Source organism: Dendrobates tinctorius, unplaced genomic scaffold, assembly GCF_039654945.1.
Source record: "Dendrobates tinctorius isolate UK_male_01 unplaced genomic scaffold, ASM3965494v1 ptg000017l, whole genome shotgun sequence".
In the NCBI taxonomy this organism is placed as follows: Eukaryota; Metazoa; Chordata; class Amphibia; order Anura; family Dendrobatidae; genus Dendrobates; species Dendrobates tinctorius.
This window is the reverse complement of record NW_027361685.1, coordinates 4386479-4404884: the sequence shown is the minus strand read 5'-3', so window position 1 is coordinate 4404884 and position 18406 is coordinate 4386479. Positions and strand designations below refer to the sequence as shown.

General features: G+C 47.5%; 1 protein-coding gene across 1 annotated transcript in view; it reads left to right on the top strand.

Moving 5' to 3' along the window:
- The first annotated feature begins 448 nt into the window (after nucleotides 1–448).
- Nucleotides 449–18406, top strand: part of LOC141082396 (uncharacterized) — a 42423-nt gene continuing 24465 nt past the window's right edge. Inside the window, exon 1 of the mRNA XM_073566336.1 lies at nucleotides 449–490. Within this exon, the coding sequence (XP_073422437.1) occupies nucleotides 449–490 (42 nt within the window). The remainder of the gene's footprint in view (nucleotides 491–18406) is intronic.

The following is an 18406-nucleotide window of genomic DNA, read 5'->3' as shown; positions in this document are numbered from 1 at the left end:
TCCCACAGTCCGAAATCAGTAACCCCTGGGGCGGGGATCGGCAGCAGTGGTGGAGCTGGGTCACAGAAGGTGTTCGGTGATCCGGAAATGATCTGACTTATCCCAGGCTGGTGCACCAGGAGCCTCTGTAACATCTGTAATCTCACTGAGGCCATTTGGAGTAAGGGGGTTTAGTTTATAAATCCAGAAGATTTCTTTCCGATGAAGTTGTCCAATGCGATTCTGACCCTGTGGGGGAATCTCCTCTGTGGGGAATATTCTCAGTTGTGTGGAATCTTTCTTGTGTTTGATGGTGCAGTGACGTGAAAGCCCATGTTGGAGAAAACCCTATGGAGTATTGGAGCGGTGTGAGTTCAGCCTTTTGTGGAGGGGTTGGGTCATCCTTCCCACATATAATTTCTGGTATGAGCATATAATCACGTATGTAACACAACTGGTGGAACACGACATGGGAGTTTTGATCGAGAAAATTTCGCCAGTAGAAATAAGGGTGAATTCAGAGAGACCAAGGCAGATAATATTTACACCTAAGAAATCTAAGTTATTCTGTGCAAATTGTGAATAAATCTCATATTAACCTTATTCTCCTCGTTCAAATATTTCATGAAATCATTAACCCCTTTCTGTCCCAGCCCACACCAGAAACACATCATCCACGTACCGGTGGTCCGCACGGAGGTGTCAGGTGGGGGTTTTACACTATAAATATATTTATTTTCAAAGTCTGACAAGAACAAATTAGTGAGACTGCAGCATCTGGTGCCCCCATCGCTGTCCCCGTCATCTGGGTGGACCAGCTGCCCCCAAAAGAGAAGGCCTTATGGGACAATATAACATTCAGGCTTTCCAGGATGAATCCAATATAGTCATCTGTTTCAGCAGTTTTTTCCATAGATTTGTTATTGCTTCCAGTCCTGTGATTTGTGGAATTCGTGCGTACAAGCTCCCGACGTCGATCAAAGCCAATTTATAACCCTCCTGCCAATCTATACCGGACACAGTTCTCTATAAATCTCCGGTGTCCTTGATGTGAGCAGGTGCTATTCTCAGTAATGGTCTCAGACACCGGTCTATAAATGTAGATAAAGATTCTGTTACTGACCCCGCACACTATCGGGCGGCCTGGTGGGGGCGCTGCGTCTTTGTGGACTTTAGGAATATAACACCAATGCGGCTTGTGTGGAAATTCAGGGAAGAGTTTCTCTGATATTAGACAATCGTCCCTTCTCTATGTGAAATCTCAGAGAAGATCTTAGTTGTTCCTTCTCGTTATTTGTGGGATCAGCGCTTGTTTTTCTCTGTGCTGCTCTCTGATCGCTGTCTTTCTGCTCCTTACTATATTGTCCATTGCTACTAACACTACATTATTGCCTTTATCGGCTTCTCTAATAACAGGATCTTGGCAGTTTTTATCTCCTTCAGTGCTCGCTGTTCTTTTTTGTTACATTATCTGTTGTTTTTGTACAGCACTGCCTGTGTGTCTTTTACCCCTCTGTAAAAAAACATAAAAACAATTAACCCGATAAGTAAACACCGGAAATAGGAAAAATGTGAGAATGACAAAATTACATATTTATGGATGGCACAATTCCACAAAAAATGCTGTAACGAGCGATCACAATTGTACTAATAAAAACGTTATCTCGTCCTGCAGAAAATAATCCATCATACAGCTCCACCGGAGGAAAATAACAATGTTACGGGGCTCGGAAAATGGAGGAACTGCTCCAAAAATGTTTCTTTCCAAACCTCAGATTTTTTTCTCCACTAAAAGAATAATAAAACCTGGACATGTTCGGTGTTGCCGTAATCATAGTGATGAGGAGAATCATATTACACGGTCAATTATACCACAAAATGTACAAAAACAATTCACAAAAAACAATGTCAGAATTGTTTTTTTCACAATTTCACCGCACTTGGAATTTTTCCTCGTTTTTGAGTGCACTATGTGGTAAAACTAAGGGAGTCATTGAAAAGTACAACTCACCCTGCAAACATCAAGCCCTCATATGTCTATGTGGAGAGAGAGATAAAGAGTTATGGCTCTGGGAAGAGGGGAAGGAAAGAATAGAAACAAAAAAACGAAAATGTCCCGCAGCATGAAGGGGTTAATTGCGTCTTTCTGCCACTTACAGGGAAAGTTAGAAATTAGCTGTGTCAGGTCAGCGTTATGTTCATGGCTTCTGATTTAGAGGAGTTGACTATAAAATTCCTTCCATGGCTGAATTCTCCGAATTCCTTTATTACAGAGGGAAATGAGATCATTGGGGTGAAACATAGAGCCACAAGTCACCTGTGTATAGAGCGAGTGTATGGAGCTGTGAGCCTATAGTAACCCACTAATATCGGGATTTATACGTAATGCCACCACTAAATGCTCCATCACCGGTGTGTATAGGAGAAGTGATGAGGGGCGCCCTTGTCTCGTCCCATTATTAATAGATAATGTGTCGGATAGAAGGCCGTCTCCCCTAATTATCAGTTTAGGGTCAGTGTATAAGGAGAGAATGATAGATAACAAGAAAAGGCCCAACCCAATATGTCGTAGGGTGATCTTCAAGAAAGTCCGGGCACTATGTCCAACGCTTCTTCAGTGTCGGCAGAAACAAGGCACATTGGGATCCCAGGGGTTTCCGCATGTGACATTAATAACAATGTTTTCTCACAAGCTTCTCTGTCCTTAATAAAGCCAACCTGATGGTCGGTAACAATTGGGGGCAGGTAGTGGGAGAGCCGGGCTGTAATCACTTTAGAGAGTATCTTCACATCTACAGTAATTAGTGATATTGGATGAAAATTAGGGCCGACATTTGGTTCTTCTCCAGGCTTTCAGAAACAATGTTATGTCAGCCTCAAGTAATTAAGGGGCAGAGAGGGAGTCTTCTGAGATATTACTGATCACTTCTCCTAAAATGGTGATAACTGGGGTGCAAACATCTTATAAAATCTATTATTGCCTCCATCCGGCCCAGGGCTCTTCCCGATAGGGAATGATTTAATGGCCTCTCCGATCTCTTCCTCAGTGACAGCTTTGTCTAGTTCCTCCTGCTCAGGGGTCTGTAAGGAAGGAAGAGCAGCGTCCATAATATATTTGTCAGTTTTTCTTTCCAGAATATTAGGTGGCATGTCGTGGTATTATCCATGGATATTATAGAGCGAGCTATAATAGCAACAACATGCCTCAGCTGTGTCAGAGGGGTTATGAATTTCTGGCCCGGGTGCCTCTTTTATTTTGGATACATATGTCCTTTGCATGCATGGATATAACCTCCTTGCCAATGAGTGACCACATTTATCTGTGAATTCGTACGAGCACCTTCTCATGTGATCTTGGTATTTTCTATCGTTTCATCTATTAACAACTTTATCGCCTTTTTTCAATCAGATCCTTTTTATTGAACAAAACAAAGAATTACTAACATTGTGTTTTTCTTAAACAAATATTGTGAGAAAAACAATAAAAAGAGAGAAAAACCAGTAAACAATACAACAACCGGTTACAATGAGATAAATCCCGATTTCGCTCTATAGTATAATGCTTTGGAATAGTAATTTTACATTTGTAGAGACATAAATATCAGAATATTTCCTGACTGATTATTTTTTTCCTATTGGGACATCAAAAGAAAAAGAATAGATCTAAGAAGGGGAAGTTGTGAGGTTTGAGACAATTCTTATCTGCGGATACCTTGGGTATAAATATATAAATTCCCAGTTTACTGTAAGGAAATGGAGAAAAGGTTCAGTGTAGGATTTCTGAGAAGGTTTTCTGAAGCAATACCTGGGGTAATTACCCATTGTTCCATATGTGGATGGATTTCTTGAGAGCGTTCCTTTAATATAAGGGTACTGTTACACCTAGGTCAGGATCGCTGGTGCATCGCTAGGTGGTCGCTAGTGAGCTGCCACACAGGCAGATCTCACCAGCGACATCGCTGGGGACGGGGGTCGCTACTTACCTGTCAGACGCGGCGATCCTGCGTCCTCCCGCCCGCGTCCACGCGTCGCTCGTCAGCGCTACAGGAAGCCCAGCAGGAAGTGGCCGATGAGGAATGGTCCAGGAGCTTCTCGCACGACCAGCGATAACCAGCGGGGGAGCCGGTCGGAGGTAAGTATCACACACAGCGATATCGCTAGCAATATCGCTATAACGTCACAAAATCGGTGACTTTACAGCGATATTGCTAGCGATATCGCAGTGTGTAACGGGGGCTTAAGCTTCCCCTTTCCAAGCATAGAATGATATTTATCCTGGATTTTAGCCCTTTTATCATTGGGGGAGAATTGTGTATCCAATGTAGAGCCAACAACTTTCTGGCTAGAACAATATTCTTGAGCTATTGCCATATGGAGTCTGGGTCTACACCCTCTCCCAGGAGTCCTATGAGAAAGATTTTAGGCTCCTACTGAAGTTGTATCCCAAATACAGAAAGTACAACAGTGAACACCCCCTTCCTGTAGTCGCCAATATTACCACGTCCAGGGCCGGCGTTTGGGGCAAGCAGACCAGGCAGATGCCCAGGACCCGCACCCACAAAGGGGGCCTCCTGCATCTGCAGCCCCTTTATGAAGTGCACAGAGGGTGTACAGCAGTGAATAACACTGTGCATCCTCTGAAGTCCTAGAGCTTCTCTCCCAAACCCCCTCCAGCCTCCCTCTCTCTCTTTCTCCCTACAGTCAGGTTAGAAGTTGAGAGTGAGGTGGAGGGGCCAATTACAGCACAGCAGAGATCAGAGCAGGGCCAGAAAGATGCCTGCAACCCTGTGTATCTGTGTCATTTCCTTCAAGTCCTCATCATGGCTGCTCATAAAACACTGTCCTGGGAATGGATCTGTACAAGTGAAGCCGCAGAACCTTGTAAGTATACATGTATCTGAGCGTGTACATGTGCAGTATATAGTGTGTGTGTCTGTATATGTGTATATAGTATGTGTCAGGGATTTTTGTCTTCCAATTAGAAATCGTCCAGACCTGAATAAGTAAGATGTTTCTTTATTTGGTCATGCCGGCACGGAGAGAGAATGACAGCCACACTAGGTGTGGGCCGTCCTCTGTCTAACTCAATACATATTCTTAAGAGTTTAAATAGCAGAGCCGAAAGGGTGTTCTAACTACTGCGTTTGCAGAAATAGCACATACAATATGCCTAGCTGTTGTAATCCTTATCTACGTTACCAGAGAAGTCACGCAAGACAAGGAAAGCCAGCTAACGTTCACAAAAAGTAACACCCAAAGGTAACACCCATATATTCACAATACGTAAGCTAAAAGAGTTTCAAAGTCTAGGCAAAATAAATGGCATATGCAATCATGTGTACATATTGTATATATACATACTCCTACACATATGTATATAGACATATATATACATACATATATATACACATAAAAGGACTTCATTACAATTATTATAACATTCCCTCATCTTGTAATAAAATCATCTATCTGTACACATTGGGGACAGATTTCTTTTTGTCAGATTTCACAGAAGATCTTCATATAATATAGAGGGAGAGTAATATGTTCAGTATACGTATTTATTATTAAGTCCCAAAATTTTCATTCTTTCCTTGGATTCCAAGGTCTCCATTCCTTGATGCATACTTTTTGTTATGGCAGAGTCAATCAGTCTTTGAACAAGTCCTCTAATGCATAGAATAGCACAGCATCCACAAACAATCAGCACTCCGGCCACGATGGTAAGAGATGTCAACGCAGAAGTGAATAATCTGGACCATTTCCCAAACCATCCTTGAGTCCAGGAAGTGAATATGTCATCACATCCAGAGTTGTCTGCTAATTCATTAGACAGGGCAGTCAGTCCATCAAGAGCTTTGGAGATACTCCCATCGGGATCTGTATTAGGGATAAAGGGTGCAACAAAATCCTCCAAACATTTTATATACACCTCCCTTTTCTGCTAAGAACTTGTCTAATGCCATCCTATTCCACCAAGCCATGAGAGAAGTTGGTCCTAATTGCTCAGCTATCCCTTTAACTGCATCTCGGGTATAATTAACAAATCTCTGCTGGTTATAGTATAAGTAGTTTATCCAATCTACATTCATTTTTATAATCACCCACCAAATTATGGATTCCCACCCGGCTGCTACCTGGTTCCTAGCCTTGTACTCGGTGGTCACTCCCCTGGGAACTCCAATGTCAACTCTGTAGATACTAGAATGGAAGGATCCTTGCGGAGTTTCATGCTTCTGTCTCTTCCACTACGTACCTTTGGCCATATCTCTGTTGACAACAGGTGGAACGGCATGATTGGCTGGACCACTGCACAATCCCCTCGGGAACCATGTGGTAGTCTGGCTCTTATCCTTTTATCACCGCATAACCACCATATATCCGCTCTCAGGGTAGTGTGGTCTGACCATATGGCTGAGTACTTGGCCCTGTGGGAGACAATGATCCATTCTCTACAAGAGTCGCCTTGGAGCTCTCCGAAGTCGTGCCCATGCCCTGGAAGACTAGAACAAGTATAGTTACCAGGATTAGCAATCACCTGTGGTGGGATATCCGGTTTCTCATGTGGAGGATATAAAAATGATAACATTTTACATTTTCCTTCCCTTTCTGAGCAGACATAAGTTTTACTATACAACTTAATTTTTTTAAGCTTTTTGCAATATATTTAAACCATTCTAACCTTTCATTCGTCTCCTCACAGACTCTCTCTAGAGCTAGTTTATCTTCATAAGTTAGGTTAGACAATCTAACTATGAACCCTATGGACTCTGTTATGGTTCTCTCTGGCATACCTTCCTTGGGTCTATGTGCTATTATTCTGAACTTCTATGTAGAAATATCATATTGGCTCTAATCCTGACATATCAGCTCTTCTAACCTTTGATCCCTCATCTTAGGGGTTTTTAAAAGTTCTCAGTAGCTGATTACAATTATTCTTATTTGTGTAAGGGGATCTCCTTTCTCCTAATAGAGAATCAGGCTTTAAAATCTATGTAGCCATAAGGCTTATACCTATAGTCTCGGGCTACAATTGTCCATGCTGCTTTACTCCAGTCACACACATTCATCCCCTCTGCTATTAGAGCTCATAACACAGACATATTTATCAGACTCTGCTAGTTTCACAGCTTGTTCCCTGTCTCTACATCATATATACAACAGACAGAAATCCACTAACATGGCGGCCTCCTGCCCAATTTCAAAAGTAGGATTTAAAGTCTTAAATCTGAAACCATTCTACCACCCTGGACTTTCCTCTCCTGCTGGGTCTATTACCCTCCACTCTCCCATCACTATGGTCACGAAGAATATACATGTGACTAACCCTGATGTACACATCCTAGATCTGACCGTCTTGTCCGGGTAAGGGGATGAATGGGAGACCACCAGTTTGAGACAAGCTTTCCCTTGTGGAAAACCTCCCTTTGTAGCTGGACTTTGACAAGCAAGTCAGATCCTACTCTGTCCCTACCTGTCTGACAAGTTTACAGTATGAGAGATGGATCCAAGAATCTTGACCGCAGTAGGAGTAGTCCACAGGACCTGGTAAGGACCTTCCCACTTAGGATGGTGCTGGTGTTTCTTCTTTATCACCTTCACAAGGACCCAGTCTGCAAGTTTCACAATCTCAGGTTTTGTTAGTGAGTTTCCTGGAAAAAAACTACGAGTAGAAACTTCTTTGTGAGTTAATATCTTAGCCATATATTCTGCTAATGTACAATCACCTTCCTCATCTATCCTTCTAAAGGGTTTTAGCTGAGGTGACAGAAAAGATCTCCCGTATATGACTTCAAAGCCTGTCAGCACTACCGAAGTCCGTGTGACATACATATTTAGTACAACCAATAGGAGACAGTGCAACCAATTTTTCCTGTTTCCTGCATGGTCTTTGTCAACCTATTTTTCAAGCTCCCACTGTGTCTCCCAACCAGTCCGGCTGACTGAGGATGACAGGCACAGCGGTTTCCCAACTCAATTGACAATGTTTTAGGTAATAATAACATTACTTAGTTTACTATATATTTTCTGGAACCCCAAATCTGGGTATGATTTCCTTTAGAAGGGCCTTCGGTACCATTAATGCATCAGGGTGGACAGCTTCAATCCACCTGCTGAAAGCATCCATAATAACAAGGCCGGACTTTTTCCCTCACACTTGTTCAATAAAATCCATACAAATGTGTTGGAATAAGTATTCAGGGTGAGGACATTGTCCTCTCTCTGGTCTCATGTTCCCTTAGGAATTATGTTTTTGCACAAGTAATGCAGATTAAACAAAAAATTTTTAATAGTTAGTAAAGTCATACATCATAAATACGTAAGATATGATCTCTACCATCCCTCCTGTTGAGACATAGCTTATGCCATGGCTCAATACTGTGACATATCTTAGGAGGTCACTGGGCAGTTTATACATATAGGGCATCTTTAAAGATAACCACTTTGGTTACCAATTTGTTTGTATTCTTTTTTTAAATGCCAATAGCATGTCATCCACATATAAGAGCATCTGGCTCCTTCTGGTGACTCACACTGAGCTAGGTTAGCCAATTTTACCTGGAAACAATAGTAGGTGATTCACAGTACCCTTGTGGGATTCCGGTGACTGTATACCTGCTCCCCTTATATGTGAGTACAAACCAAACCTGGCTCTCTGGATGTACCAGGATGCTGAAGACATTACTGACATCACTGTAAAGACCTTATGTCCCGGCCTCCAGTCATTCAGCAGAGTATGGGGGTCCGGCACTGTGGGGGCTCTTGGAATCACAGCCTCGTTTACAGATGGGGGCGCCCTCCCTACTGGAAACAAGGCTGTGTTACAAGGTGAGCTGGACAGGGTATAATCACCCCTTTTATCAATCCCACATCTGCAGGTCCTGAGGACCACAAAGATCCTGGGTATGTGGTCAATTCCTCCTCTAATTCTAGGAAAGGATCAGCATTTCTCACTCGTTCCCCTGCCTCGCTGCAGGTGGACACTGGGTTTAGAAATGGTGTTCCACTTTAGTACTTGTGAATATGCCTGCAGTCTGGTATTGTAAAATGAGCCATCACCCAAATCCTCCCATCGTTACTTTCCTTACACTCCAACAAAATCACCAAGGAATTTCCATGATCTACTTTACATCTGGAGAGGGAAACATGTGGCACAGGGCCTCTAAAAAGCAAAAACAACAATTTAATTTGTTCTGACAGATTACAACTGATAGTAGAAACAAAATAGGAGAGAGGAGGGGCGCTCCTGGTGTGATACCCGGTGGTCAAATAGAGTAGGTTAAGAACAAAGTCCACTAACCTGCCGTGGTTATGCTGCCGGAATAACCACGTTTGCAGAGCCTGCTGTGCTTATCGTGCACCATTCGTCATCCTGGCTTCCAGGTTCCAAGGTTAGCCGGTCACAAGGGGCGTCACGTGATGCTGATGTCAACACAGGTCCTCCGACTTTCAGGCCTTGCAGGATGGTTGGAAGCCTGCTGGGTCCGTGCTGCACCAAGCCGCTCACCCAAGAAGGGTGTAAAATGATGCATCACCTGATAAAGGTGCATTCACTGCCGAAAAGCTTTGTGAGGACATAATGACCAAGTAAAGAAGTTTCTTTTCCATCCAACACAAGTGTCTGTCTTGGTCTGAGCGCCCTAATCAGCCATTCTTCTCTTTCCTTGTAGTTTACAACTGGCGACACAGTTGCCTTATGATCCCAGTATAGAGTGTCCAAGAACACTCCACAGGCAGAGACACAGCGTCGGACTGGAGCACCTCGGGCCCACCAGAGAAAATCATTCTTGGGGCCCACTATGTAGCTACATAGAAATAAATACAAGACCACCAATTGTGTGGTAAGACACGCTAATATCAGGGTATAATATAAGGTAGTACACGTCTTAATTATGTAGCAGGGGTTGGGGTAGAATCATAGAGGGCTAGCCCTAGAATATAATGTAGCCTCCCTCATAAAATATAATGCAACCCCCTCATAAGGTATAACACAGTCCCCACCATAGAATGTAATGTAGCACCCTCATAGGGCGTAATGCAGCCCCCCCATATAGTATAATACAGCACCAACACAGAGTATAATGCAGCCTCCCCATAGAGAATACTGTAGCCCCCTAATAGGGCATAATGCTGCCCCCTCATATAGTATGATGTAGCCCCCCAGAATATAATGTAGTCCCCTGAGAGAATAATGCCGCCCCACCACAGAATATAATGCAGACCCCCATAGAGTATACTGTAGCCCCCTCATATAGTATGATGTAGCCCCCCAGAATATAATGTCCCCTGAGAATAATGCAGTCCCCATCAGAATATAATGTAGCCCCCTCATAAAGTATAATGCAGCCCCTCTCCACCCCATCATTGTCCTCATCACCACCTCCATCATTTCCTTCTCCCCCACCATCCCTATCATTCTCCCCACCACTGCCCATTCCATCACCTCAATCATTGCCTCCTCCCCACCATCATTGTCCATTTTATCACCTCCATCATTGCCTCCCCCACCACCATCATTGCCCATCACCTCCATGATTGCCTCCCCCACCGCCATCATTGCCCATCACCTTCATTATTGCCTCTCCCCACCACCATCATTGCCCATCACCTCCATTATTGCCTCCCCCACCTCAATCATTGCATCCCCACCTCCATCATTGTCCATCACCTCCATCATTGCCTCCCCACCAATCATTGCCCATCACCTCCATCATTGCCTCCCCCACCATCATTGTCCATCACCTCCATCATTGCCTCCCCCACCACTATCATTGCCCATTACCTCCATCATTGTCCATCACCTCCATCATTGCCCATCACCTCCATCATTGCCTCCCCCACCGCCATCATTGCCCATCACCTCCATTATTACCTCCCCCCACCACCATCATTGCCCATCACCTCCATTATTGCCTCCCCCACCAATATCATTGCCCATCACCTCCATCATTGTCTCCCCCACTGCCATCATTGCCTCCCCCACCAATATCATTGCCCATCACCTCCATCATTGTCTCCCCCACTGCCATCATTGCCCATTACCTCCATCATTGTCCATCACCTCCATCATTACCCATCCCCTCCATCATTACCCATCACCTCCATCATTGGCCATCACCTCCATCATTGCCTCCTCACCGCCATCATTGCCCATCACCTCCATTATTGCTTCCCCATCAATATCATTGGCCATCACCTCCATCATTGTCTCCCCCACTGCCATCATTGCCCATTACCTCCATCATTGTCCATCACCTCCATAATTGCCCATCACCTCCATTATTGCCTCCCCCCACCACCACCATTGCCCATCACCTCCATTGTTGCCTCCCCCCAACAATAACATTGCCCATCACCTCCAGTATTGTCTCCCCCACTGCCATCATTGCCTCCCCCCACCAATATCACTGCCGATCACCTCCATCATTGCTTCCCCCACTAATATCATTGCCCATCACCTCCATCATTGTCTCCCCCACTGCCATCATTGATCATCACCTCCATCATTGCTTCCCCCACCAATATCATTGCCCATCACCTCCATCATTGCCTCCCACCACCCCTCACACACACACACATACACACAGCACCGGTCCGCATCACTCACTCACATAGCAACTCATCACACACACACAGCACCGCATCACTCTCACACACACACAGCACCACATACACACGCAGGCACACAGCACAACTCACCTCCCCGCAGCAGCACATCCCGGAAGCCTCTTTCTCTCTGGCAGCTTTCCCTCTGATACAGAACACTGGATGATGATATCATCCCGCTGGGCTGTCACAGACAGGAAACGCCCAGAAAGCAGGAAGCCGGGAAGTGCTGCGGCTGCGGGGAGGTGTGATGTGCTGTGTGCCTGTGTGTGTATGTGGTGCTGTGTGTGAGAGTGATACGGTGATGTGTGTGTGGTGCTGTGTGTGAGAGTGATACGGTGCTGTGTGTGTGGTGCTGTGTGTGAGAGTGATACGGTGCAGTGTGTGTGGTGCTGTGTGTGAGAGTGATACGGTGCTGTGTGTGTGGTGCTGTGTGTGAGAGTGATACGGTGCTGTGTGTGTGGTGCTGTGTGTGAGAGTGATACGGTGCAGTGTATGTGGTGCTGTGTGTGAGAGTGATACGGTGCAGTGTATGTGGTGCTGTGTGTGAGAGTGATACGGTGCAGTGTGTGTGGTGCTGTGTGTGAGAGTGATACGGTGCAGTGTATGTGGTGCTGTGTGTGAGAGTGATACGGTGCAGTGTGTGTGGTGCTGTGTGTGAGAGTGATACGGTGCAGTGTATGTGGTGCTGTGTGTGAGAGTGATACGGTGCAGTGTATGTGGTGCTGTGTGTGAGAGTGATACGGTGCAGTGTATGTGGTGCTGTGTGTGAGAGTGATATGGTGCAGTGTATGTGGTGCTGTGTGTGAGAGTGATACGGTGCTGTGTGTGTGGTGCTGTGTGTGAGAGTGATACGGTGCTGTGTGTGTGGTGCTGTGTGTGAGAGTGATACGGTGCAGTGTGTGTGGTGCTGTGTGTGAGAGTGATACGGTGCAGTGTGTGTGGTGCTGTGTGTGAGAGTGATACGGTGCAGTGTATGTGGTGCTGTGTGTGAGAGTGATACGGTGCAGTGTGTGTGGTGCTGTGTGTGAGAGTGATACGGTGCAGTGTATGTGGTGCTGTGTGTGAGAGTGATACGGTGCAGTGTGTGTGGTGCTGTGTGTGAGAGTGATACGGTGCTGTGTGTGTGGTGCTGTGTGTGAGAGTGATACGGTGCTGTGTGTGTGGTGCTGTGTGTGAGAGTGATACGGTGCAGTGTGTGTGGTGCTGTGTGTGAGAGTGATACGGTGCAGTGTATGTGGTGCTGTGTGTGAGAGTGATACGGTGCAGTGTATGTGGTGCTGTGTGTGAGAGTGATACGGTGCAGTGTGTGTGGTGCTGTGTGTGAGAGTGATACGGTGCAGTGTATGTGGTGCTGTGTGTGAGAGTGATACGGTGCAGTGTATGTGGTGCTGTGTGTGAGAGTGATACGGTGCAGTGTATGTGGTGCTGTGTGTGAGAGTGATACGGTGCAGTGTATGTGGTGCTGTGTGTGAGAGTGATACGGTGCAGTGTGTGTGGTGCTGTGTGTGAGAGTGATACGGTGCAGTGTATGTGGTGCTGTGTGTGAGAGTGATACGGTGCAGTGTGTGTGGTGCTGTGTGTGAGAGTGATACGGTGCTGTGTATGTGGTGCTGTGTGTGAGAGTGATACGGTGCAGTGTATGTGGTGCTGTGTGTGAGAGTGATACGGTGCAGTGTATGTGGTGCTGTGTGTGAGAGTGATACGGTGCAGTGTATGTGGTGCTGTGTGTGAGAGTGATACGGTGCAGTGTGTGTGGTGCTGTGTGTGAGAGTGATACGGTGCAGTGTATGTGGTGCTGTGTGTGAGAGTGATACGGTGCTGTGTGTGTGGTGCTGTGTGTGAGTGATACGGTGCTGTGTGTGTGGTGCTGTGTGTGAGAGTGATACGGTGCAGTGTGTGTGGTGCTGTGTGTGAGAGTGATACGGTGCAGTGTATGTGGTGCTGTGTGTGAGAGTGATACGGTGCAGTGTGTGTGGTGCTGTGTGTGAGAGTGATACGGTGCTGTGTGTGTGGTGCTGTGTGTGAGAGTGATACGGTGCTGTGTGTGTGGTGCTGTGTGTGAGAGTGATACGGTGCTGTGTGTGTGGTGCTGCGTGTGAGAGTGATACGGTGCTGTGTGTGTGGTGCTGTGTGTGAGAGTGATACGGTGCAGTGTGTGTGGTGCTGTGTGTGAGAGTGACACGGTGCAGTGTATGTGGTGCTGTGTGTGAGAGTGATACGGTGCAGTGTGTGTGGTGCTGTGTGTGAGAGTGATACGGTGCTGTGTGTGTGGTGCTGTGTGTGAGAGTGATACGGTGCAGTGTATGTGGTGCTGTGTGTGAGAGTGATACGGTGCTGTGTGTGTGGTGCTGTGTGTGAGAGTGATACGGTGCAGTGTATGTGGTGCTGTGTGTGAGAGTGATACGGTGCTGTGTGTGTGGTGCTGTGTGTGAGAGTGATACGGTGCTGTGTGTGTGGTGCTGTGTGTGAGAGTGATACGGTGCAGTGTATGTGGTGCTGTGTGTGAGAGTGATACGGTGCAGTGTGTGTGGTGCTGTGTGTGAGAGTGATACGGTGCTGTGTGTGTGGTGCTGTGTGTGAGAGTGATACGGTGCAGTGTGTGTGGTGCTGTGTGTGAGAGTGATACGGTGCAGTGTGTGTGGTGCTGTGTGTGAGAGTGATACGGTGCTGTGTGTGTGGTGCTGTGTGTGAGAGTGATACGGTGCAGTGTATGTGGTGCTGTGTGTGAGAGTGATACGGTGCTGTGTGTGTGGTGCTGTGTGTGAGAGTGATACGGTGCTGTGTGTGTGGTGCTGTGTGTGAGAGTGATACGGTGCAGTGTATGTGGTGCTGTGTGTGAGAGTGATACGGTGCAGTGTGTGTGGTGCTGTGTGTGAGAGTGATACGGTGCTGTGTGTGTGGTGCTGTGTGTGAGAGTGATACGGTGCTGTGTGTGTGGTGCTGTGTGTGAGAGTGATACGGTGCAGTGTATGTGGTGCTGTGTGTGAGAGTGATACGGTGCTGTGTGTGAGAGTGATACGGTGCAGTGTATGTGGTGCTGTGTGTGAGAGTGATACGGTGCTGTGTGTGTGGTGCTGTGTGTGAGAGTGATACGGTGCAGTGTATGTGGTGCTGTGTGTGAGAGTGATACGGTGCAGTGTATGTGGTGCTGTGTGTGAGAGTGATACGGTGCAGTGTGTGTGGTGCTGTGTGTGAGAGTGATACGGTGCAGTGTATGTGGTGCTGTGTGTGAGAGTGATACGGTGCAGTGTGTGTGGTGCTGTGTGTGAGAGTGATACGGTGCAGTGTATGTGGTGCTGTGTGTGAGAGTGATACGGTGCAGTGTATGTGGTGCTGTGTGTGAGAGTGATACGGTGCAGTGTATGTGGTGCTGTGTGTGAGAGTGATACGGTGCTGTGTGTGTGGTGCTGTGTGTGAGAGTGATACGGTGCAGTGTGTGTGGTGCTGTGTGTGAGAGTGATACGGTGCAGTGTGTGTGGTGCTGTGTGTGAGAGTGATACGGTGCAGTGTATGTGGTGCTGTGTGTGAGAGTGATACGGTGCAGTGTGTGTGGTGCTGTGTGTGAGAGTGATACGGTGCAGTGTATGTGGTGCTGTGTGTGAGAGTGATACGGTGCAGTGTGTGTGGTGCTGTGTGTGAGAGTGATACGGTGCTGTGTGTGTGGTGCTGTGTGTGAGAGTGATACGGTGCTGTGTGTGTGGTGCTGTGTGTGAGAGTGATACGGTGCAGTGTGTGTGGTGCTGTGTGTGAGAGTGATACGGTGCAGTGTATGTGGTGCTGTGTGTGAGAGTGATACGGTGCAGTGTATGTGGTGCTGTGTGTGAGAGTGATACGGTGCAGTGTGTGTGGTGCTGTGTGTGAGAGTGATACGGTGCAGTGTATGTGGTGCTGTGTGTGAGAGTGATACGGTGCTGTGTGTGTGGTGCTGTGTGTGAGAGTGATACGGTGCTGTGTGTGTGGTGCTGTGTGTGAGAGTGATACGGTGCAGTGTGTGTGGTGCTGTGTGTGAGAGTGATACGGTGCAGTGTATGTGGTGCTGTGTGTGAGAGTGATACGGTGCAGTGTGTGTGGTGCTGTGTGTGAGAGTGATACGGTGCTGTGTGTGTGGTGCTGTGTGTGAGAGTGATACGGTGCTGTGTGTGTGGTGCTGTGTGTGAGAGTGATACGGTGCTGTGTGTGTGGTGCTGCGTGTGAGAGTGATACGGTGCTGTGTGTGTGGTGCTGTGTGTGAGAGTGATACGGTGCAGTGTGTGTGGTGCTGTGTGTGAGAGTGACACGGTGCAGTGTATGTGGTGCTGTGTGTGAGAGTGATACGGTGCAGTGTGTGTGGTGCTGTGTGTGAGAGTGATACGGTGCTGTGTGTGTGGTGCTGTGTGTGAGAGTGATACGGTGCAGTGTATGTGGTGCTGTGTGTGAGAGTGATACGGTGCTGTGTGTGTGGTGCTGTGTGTGAGAGTGATACGGTGCAGTGTGTGTGGTGCTGTGTGTGAGAGTGATACGGTGCTGTGTGTGTGGTGCTGTGTGTGAGAGTGATACGGTGCTGTGTGTGTGGTGCTGTGTGTGAGAGTGATACGGTGCAGTGTATGTGGTGCTGTGTGTGAGAGTGATACGGTGCAGTGTGTGTGGTGCTGTGTGTGAGAGTGATACGGTGCAGTGTGTGTGGTGCTGTGTGTGAGAGTGATACGGTGCTGTGTGTGTGGTGCTGTGTGTGAGAGTGATACGGTGCTGTGTGTGTGGTGCTGTGTGTGAGAGTGATACGGTGCTGTGTGTGTGGTGCTGTGTGTGAGAGTGATACGGTGCAGTGTGTGTGGTGCTGTGTGTGAGAGTGATACGGTGCAGTGTGTGTGGTGCTGTGTGTGAGAGTGATACGGTGCTGTGTGTGTGGTGCTGTGTGTGAGAGTGATACGGTGCAGTGTATGTGGTGCTGTGTGTGAGAGTGATACGGTGCTGTGTGTGTGGTGCTGTGTGTGAGAGTGATACGGTGCTGTGTGTGTGGTGCTGTGTGTGAGAGTGATACGGTGCAGTGTGTGTGGTGCTGTGTGTGAGAGTGATACGGTGCAGTGTGTGTGGTGCTGTGTGTGAGAGTGATACGGTGCTGTGTGTGTGGTGCTGTGTGTGAGAGTGATACGGTGCAGTGTATGTGGTGCTGTGTGTGAGAGTGATACGGTGCTGTGTGTGTGGTGCTGTGTGTGAGAGTGATACGGTGCTGTGTGTGTGGTGCTGTGTGTGAGAGTGATACGGTGCAGTGTATGTGGTGCTGTGTGTGAGAGTGATACGGTGCAGTGTGTGTGGTGCTGTGTGTGAGAGTGATACGGTGCTGTGTGTGTGGTGCTGTGTGTGAGAGTGATACGGTGCTGTGTGTGTGGTGCTGTGTGTGAGAGTGATACGGTGCAGTGTATGTGGTGCTGTGTGTGAGAGTGATACGGTGCAGTGTGTGTGGTGCTGTGTGTGAGAGTGATACGGTGCAGTGTATGTGGTGCTGTGTGTGAGAGTGATACGGTGCTGTGTGTGTGGTGCTGTGTGTGAGAGTGATACGGTGCAGTGTATGTGGTGCTGTGTGTGAGAGTGATACGGGGCTGTGTGTGTGGTGCTGTGTGTGAGAGTGATACGGTGCTGTGTGTGTGGTGCTGTGTGTGAGAGTGATACGGTGCAGTGTGTGGTGCTGTGTGTGAGAGTGATACGGTGCAGTGTGTGTGGTGCTGTGTGTGAGAGTGATACGGTGCTGTGTGTGTGGTGCTGTGTGTGAGAGTGATACGGTGCAGTGTGTGTGGTGCTGTGTGTGAGAGTGATACGGTGCAGTGTGTGTGGTGCTGTGTGTGAGAGTGATACGGTGCAGTGTGTGTGGTGCTGTGTGTGAGAGTGATACGGTGATGTGTGTGTGGTGCTGTGTGTGAGAGTGATACGGTGCAGTGTATGTGGTGCTGTGTGTGAGAGTGATACGGTGCTGTGTGTGTGGTGCTGTGTGTGAGAGTGATACGGTGCAGTGTGTGTGGTGCTGTGTGTGAGAGTGATACGGTGCAGTGTGTGTGGTGCTGTGTGTGAGAGTGATACGGTGATGTGTGTGTGGTGCTGTGTGTGAGAGTGATACGGTGCAGTGTATGTGGTGCTGTGTGTGAGAGTGATACGGTGCAGTGTATGTGGTGCTGTGTGTGAGAGTGATACGGTGATGTGTGTGTGGTGCGGTGCTGGGGATGGGCTGCCCACTATTAAAGAGGAATGGTATTCACGCCTCTCCACACCCATAGGGGCATGGAGAAGCGTGAATATTAATTTCGTTTTAGCAGCGGGGACAGGAACTTGTCTCCTGCTGCTGCTAGCTGGCACAGGGTGGGCCCCCTTGACTCAGGGGCCCTATACCCACTGACTTGGGGGCCCTCGAGCAGTGGGGGCCCTTGGAGCAGTGGGGCCCTAGGCACTTGCTGGCCAGTAAGCCAGCAGGTGTCAGTGCCTGGGCCCACCGGAGAATCCTCCGGTTCTCCGGTGGGCCAGTCCGAGCCTGCGTAGACAATGGTCCTCTGTGTCTTACCACTTGCTCCTTTTACCACTATGCAGGCAGCAGACAGTCCAATAGTCGGTATCTCTTCTGGATGTACTAAGGTTCTAGTGCTGCTGCTGAATCAACAAGAGAAGTGACCTCATGGCCTCCCACAAGGACGGTTACTTCTGGAAATACAGTGTTTTATAAATGTATTTCTACTTTAGCCAAATTAAATATTTCCTCTCATTACACATTTCTTGTACCAAATTTTCACATTTTATCAAAGTAGTTTACCATCAAATACAACCCATCTGTCAGGGGACACACTCAGCTCTTCTA